The 17401-nt window shown below is 56.8% G+C and overlaps 1 protein-coding gene across 1 annotated transcript in view; it reads left to right on the top strand.

Annotated features, from left to right (window-relative positions):
* Window positions 1–1047: 1047 nt before the first annotated feature.
* The window catches only part of LOC144726502 (voltage-dependent T-type calcium channel subunit alpha-1I-like), a 57171-nt gene continuing 40817 nt past the window's right edge, over window positions 1048–17401 (top strand). The window contains 1 exon segment of the mRNA XM_078605286.1: window positions 1048–1690. Coding sequence (XP_078461412.1) covers window positions 1506–1690 — 185 coding nt within the window. The 5' untranslated portion in view covers window positions 1048–1505.

Consider the following 17401-nt stretch of genomic DNA (forward strand, 5'->3'; position numbering starts at 1 on the left):
TGTTGTGTGTGCCGTGTTTGTGGGGTGTGTGTGCGGTGTGTGTGTGCGGTGTGTGTGTGCGGTGTGTGTGTGTGGTGTGGGGAGCGTGCGTGGTGTGCGGGGTGTGTTGTGTGTGCGGTGTGTGTGTGCGGTGTGGGGAGCGTGCGTGATGTGCGGGGTGTGTTGTGTGTGCCGTGTGTGCGGTGTGTGTGGTGTGTGTGGTGTGTGTGGTGCGCGTGGTGTGCGGTTTGTGTGTGCGGTGTGTGTGCGGTGTGTGTGTGTGTTGTGGGGAGCGTGCGTGGTGTGCGGGGTGTGGTGTGTGTGCCGTGTTTGCGGGGTGTGTCTGTGTGGTGTGTGTGGTGTGCGGAGTGTGCGTGGTGTGCGGTGTGTGTGTTGTGTGTGTGCGGTGTGTGTGTGCGGTGTGTGTGTGCGGTGTGTGTGTGCGGTGTGTGTGTGGTGTGTGTGGTGTGCGTGGTGTGCGGGGTGTGCGGGGTGTGTTGTGTGTGCCGTGTTTGCGGGGTGTGTGGTGTGTATGTGTGGGGTGTGTGTGGGGTGTGTGGGGTGTGTGTGGGGTGTGTGCGGTGTGTGTGCGGTGTGTGTGCGGTGTGTGTGGTGTTTGCAGTGTGTGTGGTGTGTGTGGTGTGGTGAGTGTATGGGGAGCGGTAGTGTAGCGGTTAGCGCGCTGCGCTATGAACCTGGCGACCTGGGTTCGATTCCCGCTCACGGCTAACACCAGTGACGATTATCTGAACCGGTCCTGGGCCTCCCCTAGGTCGACTCAGCCTTAAATGAGTACCTGGTGCGGTGTGTAAACATCGCCACTGGGGAGACAAAGGCGGTCGGGCGTGGTGCTGGCCACCCATCCCCTCGTGTACCGTTCCGGCCTTCATAGGTGCTCGCTAACAGCACTTGCCCCTACAGTCTGTTAAGGCTATACGGGGGATCTTTGTCTTTATCTTTGTGGTGAGTGTGCGGTGTGTGGTGAGTGTGCGGAGTGTGCGGAGTGTGCGGTGTGTGTGGTGTGTGTGGTGTTTGCGGCGTGTGGTGTGTGTGGTGTTTGCAGTGTGTGTGGTGTGGTGTGTGTGGTATCTGCCGTGTTGATCCATTCGCTACCGCTGTAGCAGCAGCAGCAGCAGTCTGATTGTGAACCCTGGCGTGTTCGAGGCTCAAGACCCTGGACCCCGTTGATGCTGGGCCCCCTTCATCAGGGCCACTCGCTTCCCCGTGACCACGTTACCCCAGTGCCTCCACCGTTGCTGCTGCTGCTGTTCGCGACACGGGCTCGTCGCGAACAGCAGCAGCAGAAGCAGCAGCAGACGCGTCACGAGCGACTCGTGTTCACACGAACCATTTACAACACCCGCATTCACAACGAGAGGCTGCCCTAGGTCTCTGGCATCCCCAGATTTCTATCGCGGGCTCCTGCCAGCCTAGGCACTGCGTTTCCTTTGTTGCTGAAATTGCAGCATCAACCAGGTCCCCCTCACCGCGCTCTCCGGTCTCGTCCCCCAGGGCCCGGCGCGGTCATGGCCGAAGAGGCGGCTACCTCGGAACAGGTCCCGGGCCCCGAGGGACCCCAGGAGGAGGATGTTCCCGGCGATGTCTCGGGGTCCTCCCCGCTGCCGTACCCCGGGTTGGCCCCCGTCGCCTTCTTCTGCATGCGGCAGACGAGCGGCCCGCGCAGGTGGTGTCTCCGCCTCGTGTGCGACCCATATCCTCCTCCTCCTCCTCCTGCTGCTCCCTCCCCCGCGTGCCGGAGGGCGGGTAGACACGCGACGAGGCGGTGGTGGTTGATGTTCGTGGTGATGGTGGCAATGCTCGTTGCGCGGCCACTCGCTGGCGGTGGCCGCTCACTAACACGCAAGGAACAGGGACACCTGAACTCCACACACACACAGACATTGAGCCCCCCCCCCTCCACACACACACATACTAACCCTGTCACCCACATACTGATCTCTTCCTCCGCACACTGACCCCCCCCCCCCCGCACATTGACCCTTGCCCCTAGCACTGACCCCCACGAGCGCTGACAGGTGAGGCCCCCGTAGTGTATTTTACCCTTGACTCTCGGCGCCACGTGATTGGTCCATGTAACTGAGCTAGAATGACCGCGGCGGGGGTGGCGCGTTGGGGTTCGGGGGGTGGGGGGGTCGGGGGGTGGGAGGGGGGTCGATGGATAAACAGCTGCAGGAGGCGGCGGCGATCCGAGACCCCCTCTGCCCGCGGGGGTCCCTGCGCCAACCAAATTACCCAGGGGCTCGGCGCGACTCCTGGGTCGTGAAGGGAGCTGAGGCTGGAGGCAAACTTTGAATGACCCCCCCTCCCCCGCTATACTCACCAGAGAACCGTGGTGGTGGTGGGGGGTAGACTCTTCCAAGCGGGACACGCGGCGCCCATCATGGAGGGAGACGCGCGCGTCTCTGTGTGGGAGACAGATATCAGAGCGGAGATGGTCACGGGCAATAGCCCGCGGAGAAGAGCAGAGAGAGAGAGAGAGGTTGTGGGCATGAAATTGCTCAAACACAATGGATGGTCTGAAGTGGAGGGCGGTGGGGGCGAGCGGGGGGAGAATTCCACGCTGCAGCGACGGCAGCGGAGAGGGAGCGAGGCGACCTTCTATTGAGCAAATAAACAAGCAGACAATTCGCATCCTTCTCACATTTGTCTGTCCACATAAAACAATACAAATCTTCTTAACACATCCCATCATCCACGCGGCTTTCTGAGTGATTGTTTTTCATCAGCATTTGGTTTCACACGAGCAAAACTCCGGACCGGTTTCGTCGTTCAGTGTCTCATCAGCAGAGTCAAGCTTTGGTTGAGCCAATGCTGGCGAACTTCCCAATGCTAATAGGCAAGCACCCTCTCTTTGTTAGTCCTAGTTATATACATAACCAAGCAGAGAATTCGCCGTCTCCTTACCGTCTCTCCACACCACAAATAAAAGTGGTCTTTGTTGACCATTATTCCTGAGCAGTGGTGCCAGGCGGAGAGCGCGCCTCGTGAGTGCGGCGTGCATAGTCGGGAGCACGGATGTCGAGTGTTTCCCCGCAGCGGTTTGGCCCCATGGGGAGGGGGCCATGGGGGCACCCCGCCCCCGTTGTTCAGGCAGCGCCGCCGCCGCCGCGTCTGAGATTTGCGTTCCTCCAATTTGTCGGCAGCGCAAGTGCCGCCGTTGCCACAGAGACGCGAGCGCTGATTGGCTCCTCGGGGCTCCTTGCGCTGGTAGCAGCTGTCAATCATTGGACTCCCGTCACGTGGGGCTTTGATACCCCGAGGCGCCCCTCCCGCTCCTGTCCCGCTATCTCCCTTCACTCACGTGGCGACCGTGGCAGGCGGACACTGTGAGATGGGAGGCTGATGGGCAATGTGGGGGTTCTGGTGGGAGGGCGATGGCGGTGGTGATGATCGCGCGGTGAGTGTTGCTGGTGATGTGGTGCTGCAGCGCCAACGAGGACGCCTCCCCCTCCTCTCCGAGGAGCGGCGCCCCCTCGTTACGCGGCTCTGGTTCCGCGTCGCCGCGAGGGGTCGGGGTGGAGCGGGGGTCCCTGCTGCTGTAACCGCAGCCGGGCGCCGGCCCGGTAATTACCAATTAGCGCCATCGTTAGCGGAATCAATCGGCGCCTTCACGGAGAAGCGGCGCGGCGCGGCCGCCTCTCCCGGCTCCCACACCGGCCTCGCCCTCGCCCACCTCTCCCGCTCATCTCACTCGACTCGTTCCCCTTGGCGCCGCTTGGACGTTGCTAAGACAGAAGCTCCGTCTGGCTGCTGCTGCTGCTGCTTCTGCTGGACTCGCGGTCGCGTCCAGATCGCGACTCCTGTCAGCAGCTCACGGTGGCGCGGCGATAGCGTCCGAGACGTGCAACGTGACGGGGGGGACCCCCCCACAACCACCCCCGCGGGAGATAGCCCCCCACGCTTCACTTCCCACACCGCGGCCACACGCACCAACCCCACCCCTCGGTCCGCGGCCCCCACCGCGGGTGGCGCGGTGCGGTGGGTGGCGCGGCTGGCGCAGCTCTGTCCTTTGATTTTTCTATTCTCCCGAAATCTAAAAATATCCCCTTCTTCCCTGCGCAGGGAGGCGGGCGGCCTGGCCCCAAGCCGCCCCTCCCCTCCCCGCCGCGCGCAGGTTCCGCAGTTGAACCCGACGACGATTCCTGATTTACGAGGAGTGCGGCGCTGAAGGGAGGAGCCCCCGCGCTCGCTGTGTGTGTCTCGTTCGGAGTGAGTCGCGCGGCGTTGTCTTCTTGTCGGCTATGTACTCCGTGCGGACGCCGCCTGTGTGTCTGTGTGTCTGTGTTTTTGTGAGGAGCGGTGGCACATTGGTTAGCGCGCTGCACTTTAGGGACGAATATCTGCACCGGTCCTGGGGCCTCACGTAGCTCGACTCAGCCTTAAACGAGTACCCGGTGCGGTGTGTAAATATCTACACTGGGGAGACAAAGGCCGCTGAGCGTGGCGCTGGCCATCCAGCCTCTCGTGTGCCGTGTTGGCCTTCACGAGTGTTCGCTAACTACACGAGCCCCAATAGTCTGTCGAGGCTACACGGGAGATCTTTGTTTGTGCTACTCCACCCAAGTGTCTGCATCATCACGACGTGCTCCGGTTCGAGCCCTGCCCCCCCCCTCACTCAGCTTCCTCTGCTGCCCCTCCCCCCCCATTATCCAAGTTTCTCATCCTCACGCCGGGTTCCCGCCGACCCGCGCGATCCTCCGTACCCATTAGCGCGCCTCGCGACGTGACCCGAGCCCTCTTTGTGGGACAGGTGAGGGGCGGCGTTGCGTTACACGGAGCCGTGAGGCGGGAGTCGATGCGCGCTCCGCTTCCCGTTCGATCGCCCTCAGCGCGAGGGAGATGAACTCGTGGCTCGGCTGGACGGCCGGGGGGCAGCCCCACTCCTCGGCTCGATCGCGATTGTTTCACGGCGAGGGGGTAACATGGGGGGGGGGGGCGGATCTCTCGCAGGGGGTGACTTGGGGGTAGGGGGTTGGTTTGGGTGCGGAGGAGGAGCCGAGCGATGAGGTCGCGACCCCCGATGTTAGTGTAACGAGATACACAAGCAGACAGCGCGCCTCCTTGCCGTATCCGTCCCTCCACGTCCCCGACGTCACAGTGATATTTGTACGCATCCCATCAGCCACACGGCCTTCTGGGAGTGCGTCATTTTAGCAGCAGCATTGGCTTCATAGCAGCAACACTCTGCGCCGGGTTTGGACATCCAGTGTTTCGCCAAAAGTCACGGCTTTTTTAACCAATGCTCAAGAACTCTGTCATAGACAACACAGGACCATGACTCGCTTCGTTGTGGAGAATATAAATAACGACGCACACGATTCGCCTCCTTCACATGTCGGTCCCCCTACGCAAACAATAAAAACTGGTTGTGTTCAACCAGTGCCGTTGATATGCACTTCCAGATCGTCGTGTGGCTGATGAGATGTGTGAAAACACTTGCATATATGTGTTGTGAGGAGGTCACGTGCTCTAGGTGTTGAGAGGGGGTCACGTGCTCCAGGTGTTGAGAGGGGGTCACGTGCTCCAGGTGTTGAGAGGGGGTCACGTGCTCCAGGTGTTGAGAGGGGGTCACGTGCTCCAGGTGTTGAGAGGGGGTCACGTGCTCCAGGTGTTGAGAGGGGGTCACGTGCTCCAGGTGTTGAGATGGGGTCACGTGCTCCAGGTGTTGAGAGGGGGTCACGTGCTCCAGGTGTTGAGATGGGGTCACGTGCTCCAGGTGTTGAGAGGGGGTCACGTGCTCTAGGTGTTGAGAGGGGGTCACGTGCTCCAGGTGTTGAGAGGGGGTCACGTGCTCCAGGTGTTGAGAGGGGGTCACGTGCTCCAGGTGTTGAGAGGGGGTCACGTGCTCTAGGTGTTGAGAGGGGGTCACGTGCTCCAGGTGTTGAGAGGGGGTCACGTGCTCCAGGTGTTGTGAGGAGGTCACGTGCTCCAGGTGTTGAGAGGGGGTCACGTGCTCCAGGTGTTGAAAAGGGGTCACGTGCTCCAGGTCTTGTGAGGGGGTCACGTGCTCCAGGTGTTGAGAGGGGGTCACGTGCTCCAGGTGTTGAGAGGGGGTCACGTGTTCCAGGTGTTGAGAGGGGGTCACGTGCTCTAGGTGTTGAGAGGGGGTCACGTACTCCAGGTGTTGAGAGGGGGTCACGTGCTCCAGGTGTTGTGAGGAGGTCACGTGCTCCAGGTGTTGAGAGGGGGTCACGTGCTCTAGGTGTTGAGAGGGGGTCACGTGCTCCAGGTGTTGAGAGGGGGTCACGTGCTCCAGGTGTTGTGAGGAGGTCACGTGCTCCAGGTGTTGAGAAGGGGTCACGTGCTCCAGGTGTTGTGAGGGGGTCACGTGCTCCAGGTGTTGAGAGGGGGTCACGTGCTCCAGGTGTTGTGAGGGGGTCACGTGCTCCAGGTGTTGAGAGGGGGTCACGTGCTCCAGGTCTTGTGAGGGGGTCACGTGCTCCAGGTGTTGCGTCGCCCTCCGCGCTAGACCTGCCGTGTTCATACTGTCCATTGCGGATGTACATGTACCCGGCCTGCAAACGCCCCTCGCCGCCGCCACCGCGGCTTGCGTCTGCCGTTTCGTGAGTTTAATTTCGCTTCGAGACGGAGCCGGCGGCAATTAACGCCTCCCGCGAGACGTGCGGTTGCCAAGCGACCACGGTGCTCATTCCGGGGAGGGGGGGGGTATTGTGGGGGTCTGGTGGGGTGGTCGTCATTGGGGTTCTGATGATGGAGGAACTTGGGGAATGGGTTTGTTAGGTCCGGTGTGGAGGGAGACTTGGAGGTTGGGGGGGGGGGGTCTATAAAGGTGGGAGGGGGGGACTGTCCTCGCATGTAGGTAACATGGGTTCGCTTCAGGTCTCGGGGTTGTGTTTTGTGGGGGTCACTGTCGCCATGGAAACACCTGCCCCCCACCCCCGTGTTTATTTATTTAATCTCGCCGCGTCTTTGTGCGCGGGGTCTCCGCGCGAATGGGATCGCGCGTGCTCATGAATATTAATGCGGCGGCGCGCGGCTTACACGCGTGTGTGTTCAGGTGTGTGTGTGTACACGCGTGTGTGTACACGCGTGTGTGTTAAGGTGTGTGTGTGTGTACACGCGTGTGTGTTCAGGTGTGTGTGTGTACACGCGTGTGTGTTCAGGTGTGTGTGTGTACACGCGTGTGTGTTCAGGTGTGTGTGTGTACACGCGTGTGTGTTCAGGTGTGTGTGTGTACACGCGTGTGTGTTCAGGTGTGTGTGTGTACACGCGTGTGTGTTCAGGTGTGTGTGTGTACACGCGTGTGTGTTCAGGTGTGTGTGTGTACACGCGTGTGTGTTCAGGTGTGTGTGTGTATACACGCGTGTGTGTTCAGGTGTGTGTGTGTACACGCGTGTGTGTTCAGGTGTGTGTGTGTGTACACGCGTGTGTGTTCAGGTGTATGTGTGTACACGCGTGTGTGTTCAGGTGTGTGTGTGTACACGCGTGTGTGTTCAGGTGTGTGTGTGTACACGCGTGTGTGTTCAGGTGTGTGTGTGTGTACACGCGTGTGTGTTCAGGTGTGTGTGTGTACACGCGTGTGTGTTCAGGTGTATGTGTGTACACGCGTGTGTGCTCAGGTGTGTGTGTGTGTACACGCGTGTGTGTTCAGGTGTGTTTGTGTGTACGCGTGTGTGTTCAGGTGTATGTGTGTACACGCGTGTGTGTTCAGGTGTGTGTGTGTACACGCGTGTGTGTTCAGGTGTGTGTGTGTGTACACGCGTGTGTGTTCAGGTGTGTGTGTGTGTGTACACGCGTGTGTGTTCAGGTGTATGTGTGTACACGCGTGTGTGTTCAGGTCTGTGTGTGTGTACACGCGTAAGTGTTCAGGTGTGTGTGTGTGTGTACACGCGTGTGTGTTCAGTTGTGTGTGTGTGTACACGCGTGTGTGTTAAGGTGTGTGTGTGTGTACACGCGTGTGTGTTCAGGTGTGTGTGTGCACGCGTGTGTGTTCAGGTGTATGTGTGTGTGTGCACGCGTGTGTGTTCAGGTGCGTGTGTGTGTGTGTACACGCATGTGTGTTCAGGTGTGTGTGCACGCGTGTGTGTTCAGGTGTTAGTGTGTGCACGCGTGTGTGTTCAGGTGTGTGTGTACACGCGTGTATGTTCAGGTGTGTGTGCACGCGTGTGTGTTCAGGTGTGTGTGTGCACGCGTGTGTGTTCAGGTGTGTGTGTATACACGCGTGTGTGTTCAGGTGTGTGTGTGTGTACACGCGTGTGTGTTCAGGTGTGTGTGTGTACACGCGTGTGTGTTCAGGTGTGTGTGTGTACACGCGTGTGTGTTCAGGTGTATGTGTGTACACGCGTGTGTGTTCAGGTCTGTGTGTGTGTACACGCGTGTGTGTTCAGGTGTGTGTGTGTGTACACGCGTATGTGTTCAGGTGTGTGTGTACACGCGTGTGTGTTCAGGTCTGTGTGTGTGTACACGCGTGTGTGTTCAGGTGTGTGTGTGTACACGCGTATGTGTTCAGGTGTGTGTGTACACGCGTGTGTGTTCAGGTCTGTGTGTGTGTACACGCGTGTGTGTTCAGGTGTGTGTGTGTGTACACGCGTATGTGTTCAGGTGTGTGTGTGTACACGCGTGTGTGTTCAGGTGTGTGTGTGTGCACGCGTGTGTGTACACGCGTGTGTGTTAAGGTGTGTGTGTGTACACGCGTGTGTGTTCAGGTGTGTGTGTGTATACACGCGTGTGTGTTCAGGTGTGTGTGTGTACACGCGTGTGTGTTCAGGTATGTGTGTGCGCACGCGTGTGTGTACACGCGTGTGTGTTAAGGTGTGTGTGTGTGTACACGCGTGTGTGTTCAGGTGTGTGTGTGTATACACGCGTGTGTGTTCAGGTGTGTGTGTACACGCGTGTGTGTTCAGGTGTGTGTGTGTGTGTACACGCGTGTGTGTTCAGTTGTGTGTGTGTGTACACGCGTGTGTGTTAAGGTGTGTGTGTGTGTACACGCGTGTGTGTTCAGGTGTGTGTGTGCACGCGTGTGTGTTCAGGTGTATGTGTGTGTGCACGCGTGTGTGTTCAGGTATGTGTGTGTGTACACGCGTGTGTGTTCAGGTGTGTGTGTGTATACACGTGTGTGTTCAGGTGTGTGTGTGTGCACGCGTGTGTGTTCAGGTGCGTGTGTGTGTGTACACGCATGTGTGTTCAGGGGTGTGTGCACGCGTGTGTGTTCAGGTGTGTGTGTGTGTGCACGCGTGTGTGTTCAGGTGTGTGTGTACACGCGTGTGTGTTCAGGTGTGTGTGCACGCGTGTGTGTTCAGGTGTGTGTGTGTGTGCACGCGTGTGTGTTCAGGTGTGTGTGTATACACGCGTGTGTGTTCAGGTGTGTGTGTACACGCGTGTGTGTTCAGGTGTATGTGTGTGTGCACGCGTGTGTGTTCAGGTGTGTGTGTACATGCGTGTGTGTTCAGGTGTGTGTGCACGCGTGTGTGTTCAGGTATGTGTGTGTGCACGCGTGTGTGTTCAGGTGTGTGTGTGTACACGCGTGTGTGTTCAGGTGTGTGTGTATACACGCGTGTGTGTTCAGGTGTCTGTGTTTGTATACACGCGTGTGTGTTCAGGTGTGTGTGTGTGCACGCGTGTGTGTTCAGGTATTTGTGTATACACGCGTGTGTGTTCAGGTGTGTGTGTGTACACGCGTGTGTGTTCAGGTGTGTGTGTACACGCGTGTGTGTTCAGGTGTGTGTGTATACACGCGTGTGTGTTCAGGTGTCTGTGTGTGTATACACGCGTGTGTGTTCAGGTGTGTGTGTGTGCACGCGTGTGTGTTCAGGTATGTGTGTGTGCACGCGTGTGTGTTCAGGTGTGTGTGTATACACGCGTGTGTGTTCAGGTGTGTGTGTGTGCACGCGTGTGTGTTCAGGTGTGTGTGTGTACACGCGTGTGTGTTCAGGTGTGTGTGCACGCGTGTGTGTTCAGGTGTGTGTGTGTGTGTGCACGCGTGTGTGTTCAGGTGTGTGTGTATACACGCGTGTGTGTTCAGGTGTGTGTGTGTACACGCGTGTGTGTGTGTATGAGGAGCGGTAGGGCAACGGTTAGCGTTGCGCTAAAAACCCGGCGACCAGACTTCGATTCCCGCTCACGGCCACCAACCCCAGTGATGATTATTTGAACCGGTCCTGGGTCTCCGCAAGGTCGACGCAGCCTCAAATGAGTATCTATGCTTGCGAAACGTGGCGTCCTTTAAAATAACATCTGTGCCGCTTGAGACATTCGATCCATTCTGGAGTTAACCCGACTGAAATGCAGCGTGAGCAGCTTACAAATCGTTGAAAAATCGAGAAATAGTCGCAACAGTGGAGCTCTTTCAGCAGCAGGCGAGGCTGCCGTAGGTTGGGTAATGTAGCCCGCATGCCCAGCACCGACATGCCCAAGAAGGGTTTGGCCAGATAGAGATAATTAAGCGAGCTGGCTACGAGATGGGCTGATGAGTGAGTGCGCGTGACTAGCACAGGCTGGAGATGGGAGAATGTGGAGCTGCCAGGAATTCCCCGAGTCGGTGTGATCACGGGAACCGGCGTTGTCAAGATCGGTGTGTGTGTGGCGGAGGCATGGGGGAGACGAAGGCGATCGGGCGTGAAACTGACCACTCCACCCCCTCGTGTGCTGTGGCGACCCGAGTAGATGCTCGCAAACAGAACTTGCCCAGACCGTGTGCGTGGTTGTAGGGCGAGCTGGGTCTGTGTGTGCGCACACGTGACGCGCGGGACCCACCACGAATGGCGCTCAACCGGGTCGACGGCGCCGTGATGGCGATGGTGGTGGTTGTAGTGGTGACTATAGTGGTGGTGGTTGTAGTGGTGGTGTTGGTGGTAGTGGTGACTATAGTGGTGGTGGTTGTAGTGGTGGTGTTGGTGGTAGTGGTGACTATAGTGGTGGTGGTTGTTGTGGTGGTGTTGGTGGTAGTGGTGACTATAGTGGTGATGGTTGTAGTGGTGGTGTTGGTAGTGGTGGTTTTGGTGGTAGTGGTGACTATAGTGGTGGTGGTTGTGGTTGTAGTGGTGGTGGTAGTGGTGACTATAGTGGTAGTGATTGTAGTGGTGGTGTTGGTGGTAGTGGTGACTATAGTGGTGGTGGTTGTTGTGGTGGTGTTGGTGGTAGTGGTGACTATAGTGGTGATGGTTGTAGTGGTGGTGTTGGTAGTGGTGGTTTTGGTGGTAGTGGTGACTATAGTGGTGGTGGTTGTGGTTGTAGTGGTGGTGGTAGTGGTGACTATAGTGGTAGTGATTGTAGTGGTGGTGTTGGTGGTAGTGGTGACTATAGTGGTGGTGGTTGTAGTGGTGGTGTTGGTGGTAGTGGTGACTATAGTGGTGGTGGTTGTTGTGGTGGTGTTGTTGGTAGTGGTGACTATCGTGGTGATGGTTGTAGTGGTGGTGTTGGTAGTGGTGGTTTTGGTGGTAGTGGTGACTATAGTGGTGGTGGTTGTGGTTGTAGTGGTGGTGGTAGTGGTGACTATAGTGGTGGTGATTGTAGTGGTGGTGTTGGTGGTAGTGGTGACTATAGTGGTGGTGATTGTAGTGGTGGTGATTGTAGTGCTGGTGATTGTAGTGGTGGTGATTGTAGTGGTGGTGATTGTAGTGGTGGTGATTGTAGTGGTGGTGATTGTAGTGGTGGTGATTGTAGTGGTGGTGATTGTAGTGGTGGTGATTGTAGTGGTGGTGATTGTAGTGGTGGTGATTGTAGTGGTGGTGTTGGTGGTAGTGGTGACTATAGTGGTGGTGGTTGTTGTGGTGGTGGTAGTGGTGACTATACTGGTGGTGGTTGTAGTGGTGGTGTTGGTGGTAGTGGTGACTATAGTGGTGGTGATTGTAGTGGTGGTGGTAGTGGTGACTATAGTGGTGGTGGTTGTAGTGGCAGTGATCGCAGTGGTGGTGATTGTAGTGGTGGTGATCTATTTTGGTGGTGGTTGTAGTGGTGGTGTTGGTGGTAGTGGTGACTATAGTGGTGGTTGTTGTGGTGGTGGTAGTGGTGACTATAGTGGTGGTGGTTGTAGTGGTGGTGTTGGTGGTAGTGGTGACTATAGTGGTGGTGATTGTAGTGGTGGTGGTAGTGGTGACTATAGTGGTGGTGGTTGTAGTGGCAGTGATCGCAGTGGTGGTGATTGTAGTGGTGGTGATCGTATATTGGTGGTGGTTGTAGTGGTGGTGTTGGTGGTAGTGGTGACTATAGTGGTGGTGGTTGTAGTGGTGGTGTTGGTGGTGGTGACTATAGTGGTGGTGGTTGTAGTGGCAGTGATCGTAGTGGTGGTGATTGTTGTGGTGGTGGTGGTAGTGGTGACTATAGTGGTGGTGGTTGTAGTGGTGGTGTTGGTGGTAGTGGTGACTATAGTGGTGGTGATTGTAGTGGTGGTGGTAGTGGTGACTATAGTGGTGGTGGTTGTAGTGGCAGTGATCGCAGTGGTGGTGATGGTAGTGGTGGTGATCGTATATTGGTGGTGGTTGTAGTGGTGGTGTTGGTGGTAGTGGTGACTATAGTGGTGGTGGTTGTAGTGGTGGTGTTGGTGGTGGTGACTATAGTGGTGGTGGTTGTAGTGGCAGTGATCGTAGTGGTGGTGATTGTTGTGGTGGTGGTGGTAGTGGTGACTATAGTGGTGGTGGTTGTAGTGGTGGTGTTGGTGGTAGTGGTGACTATAGTGGTGGTGATTGTAGTGGTGGTGGTAGTGGTGACTATAGTGGTGGTGGTTGTAGTGGCAGTGATCGTAGTGGTGGTGGTAGTTGTGGTGGTGGTTGTAGTGGTGGTGTTGGTGGTAGTGGTGACTATAGTGGTGGTGATTGTTGTGGTGGTGGTAGTGGTGACTATAGTGGTGGTAATTGTTGTGGTGGTGACAGCGGTAGGGTGTGTCGCGCGTTGTGTCGTGGGTTGTGCTGTGCCCCCGCCACCCTCCCCGGTAGTTGTGTCCCGACATTCCCTTTCTGGGTCATCCCCGCGCCATTAATCAAAGCTGCGGAATGAGAGGGTCCCCTGGGGCGGGGAGTTGTAGCGGGGAGTGGGGGCGGGGGGCTTCCCCCGCTGTTAATTGTTTCCGGACACGAGCCCCCACCCCCCGCCACAAATTGACACCGAGAACCACGACGCGTCCCTGATTAATCGCTGAGTCTCGCCCGGGGTCTCCTGGGGTAGAGGAGACGGGGGAGGAGGTGTGAGTTGGGGGGGGGGAGAAATTGAGGGGTGAGTGAGGGAAGCAAACGGCGCTGGGCGCGATAAGCGGACGGGGACGATGGGAGCCGCGCTCACAGGCGCGGCGGCGGGAGAGGGAGACAGAAGAGAGAATTACTAAGATTGCATAGAGAACAGGGGGAACATAGACATCGTGTAGGGAGAGAGGGGGTAGAGAGAGAGGGGGGTGGGGGTAGAGAGAGGGGGTAGAGAGAGAGGGAAGGGGTAAGAAGGGGGAGAGAAGAGCGTGACATCTTTTGTGAAATATTTCATTTAAAAAAAGGTGGGGGGGGGGGGCACATAAAGCAAAGCATTGGAAAAAAACACGAAATGATGAACGAAGCAAAGTGCCGACTACACCGAGCATCTCCTTGTTTCCTCTGATCGTAAAAAATGAGAAGAAGAAAGAGATGGGGGCGGGAGGGGGATAGAGGTGGGGAAGGGGGAGATATGGGGAAGAGAGAGAGGGTCGGATAAAGACTGAACAGGCGAGCGAGTGGAAGGGGAGAGAGGGGAGAGAGAGGGTCGGAGCCATAGACCACACATCTTTAAAGGGTTGCGTTTTTTCGAGAATCGCGTTCCTCGTCAGTTTCAAGGGATCGTACAAGGTGGAGGAATCGGGAGTGAGCTGTCTCGCTTGCCCCTCACTCATCCTCGGCGCGGGTCGATGTGGAAGTTGTTTTTGTGGGAAACATCGATCGCCTTGCGCTCCTCAGAGATTAAACGCGCGCTCTCACACTTAACCACAACCACCGCGCTCACCGCAATATTCACCAGACTCACCGCGCTCACCACAACAAACAGTGAAATCACCAGAATGCACAACACAATATCCACCACACTCACCCCACTCACCACATTACCCAGACTTACCACACTCACTCACCCCGTCACCACGCTCCCCACAGACAGCTGCTCACCACACTCACTCGCCACGCGACACTCTCGCGGCTTCACTCTCGCGCCGTGAGGGGTCGATTTGCAGGCAACACAAAACGAACATCGGGCATTTCATCAGCAATGGTTCAAGCGAACCCGACTGCTGATGAGTCACTGAAAGTCGAAACCGATCCAGGGTGTTCTGCTGAAAAGGGCACTCCCAGAAGGCCGTGGGGCGGCGTGAGAAAGATCGCGCGTGTAGATGTTCTAAATGTTTGATGTTGAGAGAAATACGTGGAGGATGCGAATTGTCTGCTGATCTGTTTTTAGATTGCCCGGGGGGGGGGGGGGGGTCGGGGCTGCGCGAGGGCGGTGGGGAGGGTGGTGGGGGGGTCTCACGCGGTTCAATACGAGACGCGGGCCCGGCACCCACTGCCCCCAGCGGAGAGCTCAGAGCAGTATTGCTGCTGCTGCTGATGCTGAGTATGACGATGCTGCTGATGCTGCTGCTGATGCTGCTGCTGATACCTACAAGGATGTTGCTGAGGGTGATCAGGGTGGTGGTGACGCTGATTGGGGTGAAGCGTACAGCTCGCGGTGGTCCGTGTGAAGGCAGCAATGGCTCGAGGGGGGAGAGGGGGGGCGTGCCTAATGAGGTAATTGCCCGCCGATAATGAATAGAATTTACATCAAGTCGCTGCAATTAGTGTCCTTGTGGGGGGCGGCAGGCGTTGCGCACGTGACATATTAAGGCGACACGTGACCAATTATGTCCTATTAACCCTGCCTCCCACCCTACTGACGTCACCTGGGTGGGGCTAATTTGCGGTCAATTATCGCGGTCCCGTGTGGTTCGTGTCGTCAGGAAGAGGGACGGGGTGACACGCCGAGTCGATTGCGGTTGTGCTTATGGTGGTTGTGGTGTGGGATGTTGATGCTGGTGGCACCTTGACATGATTTAACACACTGAGTGCAGACTCAAAGGTCCAAAACGTCAAATGACCAGCAACTAACAGCACTTTCAAGTTATTGTGGATACAAGGTGACCCGTTGCTTGAATCGAACAACACGTTTCGTGTGAACACGGTGGATATCTAATAGGCAACGTTTCGGGCATGCAGGCTCTATGAACCAGCCAACGCAGCCTCGCCTACCAGAGGAGCTCACCGATGGGACTGTGTCCAGATCTTGCAAAGATCCGTGAGCTCCTCGTATAATCCAGTCTGGTTAGACCCAGCATGGGTCGTGGGCAGGCCAGCTTGAATGTTTACAACTGGCGCCGATGTTCCTTCAGAGGGTTCCAGGTTTCGCAAGCTTATAGTATGGAGCGACAGGGAAGGTAGCTTCCACACAGCGTTACGCAGCCAATGAAAATATAACACTTCTCGCCTGATTTGGAGTGAGTCAAACTGGAACTGGTCATAAACACACACATGCACACACACGCACGCACACCCACACACGCTCACAACAACAACCGCCATTCGCCATGAAGTGGCGGTGACGTCACCATGACGCTTGTGCCAGGCCATGTGCACCTTGAGGCCACGTGAAGTGTCGAACGCCCGCTGGCAGGAGGTCACGGGGCAGACCCAGGTGCCACGGGTCGACTGCCTGAGATGACTGGCTGATGCACCACCTGTGCCCCCTACTGTGCCAACTTGCTGTGCTTTAGCCACCCGGCGTTCCGCTCGTTGTTGTAAGCGTCGCTCCTCCGCCCTCCGTTGTTGCTGGAGGGCGACTGCCTCCAACTGCCCAGTAGCGTCCTTCACGAGCCTCCTCCACAGAGGCCGATCTTGACACCGCTGGTACCAGTCATCGGCAAGTTCACTCAGCTCCACGTCCTCCTGTACCACATCACTCCATCTCTTCTCGAGCCCGTGCCGCCCCTGTTTAGCCCCCTCGATCCGACCGAACAAAAGCTGTTTAGGCATGCGGTGGCTGGGCATGCGGGCTACATGACCCAGCCAACGCAGCCTTGCCTGCCGGAGGAGCTCACCGATGGGACTTTGCCCAGATCTTTCAAGGATTTGTGAGCTCCTCACACAATCCAGCCTGGTTAAACCCAGGATGGATCGTAGACAGGTCAGCCTAAATGTTTCCAACCGGCGAAGATGCTCCATTAGGGGGGTCCACGTTTCGCAAGCGTAGAGAAGGGAGGGAATGACTGTGGCCGAGAAGACCTGAAGCTTCGTGCGGAGCGACAGACCAGGTAGCTTCCACACAGCGTTACACAACCGATGAAAATATATTTCCCATCGACTGATTCGGAGTGAGACCTCTGCTGTTAAACTGGAGCCGGTCATAAGCACACTGCCCAGGTATAGGAAACTTTCCACTCTCTCCACTATTGCCCCATCACCGATTTGGAGTTGTGAAGGTGGAGTGTTCGATGGCACAAAATACCCAGGCAGGTGCTTAGTTTTGGTGGGTCTGATGGTAAGGCCCCACCTCTTAGCGTCTCCAACTCCTCCTCTGAATGAGCAGCTATTACCAAATCATCGGCGTACATAACGTGGTTGACCAATAGGGAGCCATCCCTTGATCGCACCTGGGCATCGATCAGCCTCCCATTATATCTGTACCAAATGGAAATTCCTCCGGTACAGCTATTGAAGGCTTCACGAACTACGTGGTCAAAATAGATGTTAAATAATGTGGAAGCCAAAGGACATCCCTGTCGCACTCCAAGGTGTACAGGTAGTTTTACCCGGGCCCGCTCACCATCATGAAGGTCCTTAATGATCGTGAGCAGAGGGTCAGGGACTCCGAAAACACGAAGAACAACCCAGAGCCCAGGCCTACTGATGGTATCATAGGCCTTGACCAGGTCAACAAAGCAGAGATGTAGGTCTTGTTGGAATTCCCTACACCTCTGCTGTAGCAGACGGACAGAAAATATGGCATCTGTGCAGGACCGCCCTTTCCTGAAATCGCATTGGGGCTCCGCAAGCCTCTCCTAGCGTGCTTAGCAAGGCAATGTTGAATAATCCTTGCCAGGACCTTTCCTGGCACACTGAGGAGTGAGATGCCCCTGTAGTTGTTACAGTCTGTGCGTTCCCCCTTCTTAAAGAGGGGGACCACCAGGGTATCCTTCCAATCCTGCGGAACCCGTCCAGTGGTCCAGACTGTTGTTATGATGTCATGTAGGGCAGTCTGTGCACAAACGCCACCCTCCCTCAGCATTTCGCTTGGGAGATCATATCTGCCCGGTGCCTTTCCTGGTCTAAGACTCGGGATCGCCTTCAGTACTTCCTCAACAGATGGCACTTCAGCCAGCCACTCAAAGGGGGTGACTTCTTCCAATATTTGAGGCACCGCAGCCTCAGCAGGGTTATCCCCACTTTGTGCCATGATGTTTTCCTGG

Source organism: Lampetra planeri, chromosome 23 (assembly GCF_965212315.1).
Source record: "Lampetra planeri chromosome 23, kcLamPlan1.2.h2, whole genome shotgun sequence".
NCBI lineage: Eukaryota > Metazoa > Chordata > Hyperoartia > Petromyzontiformes > Petromyzontidae > Lampetra > Lampetra planeri.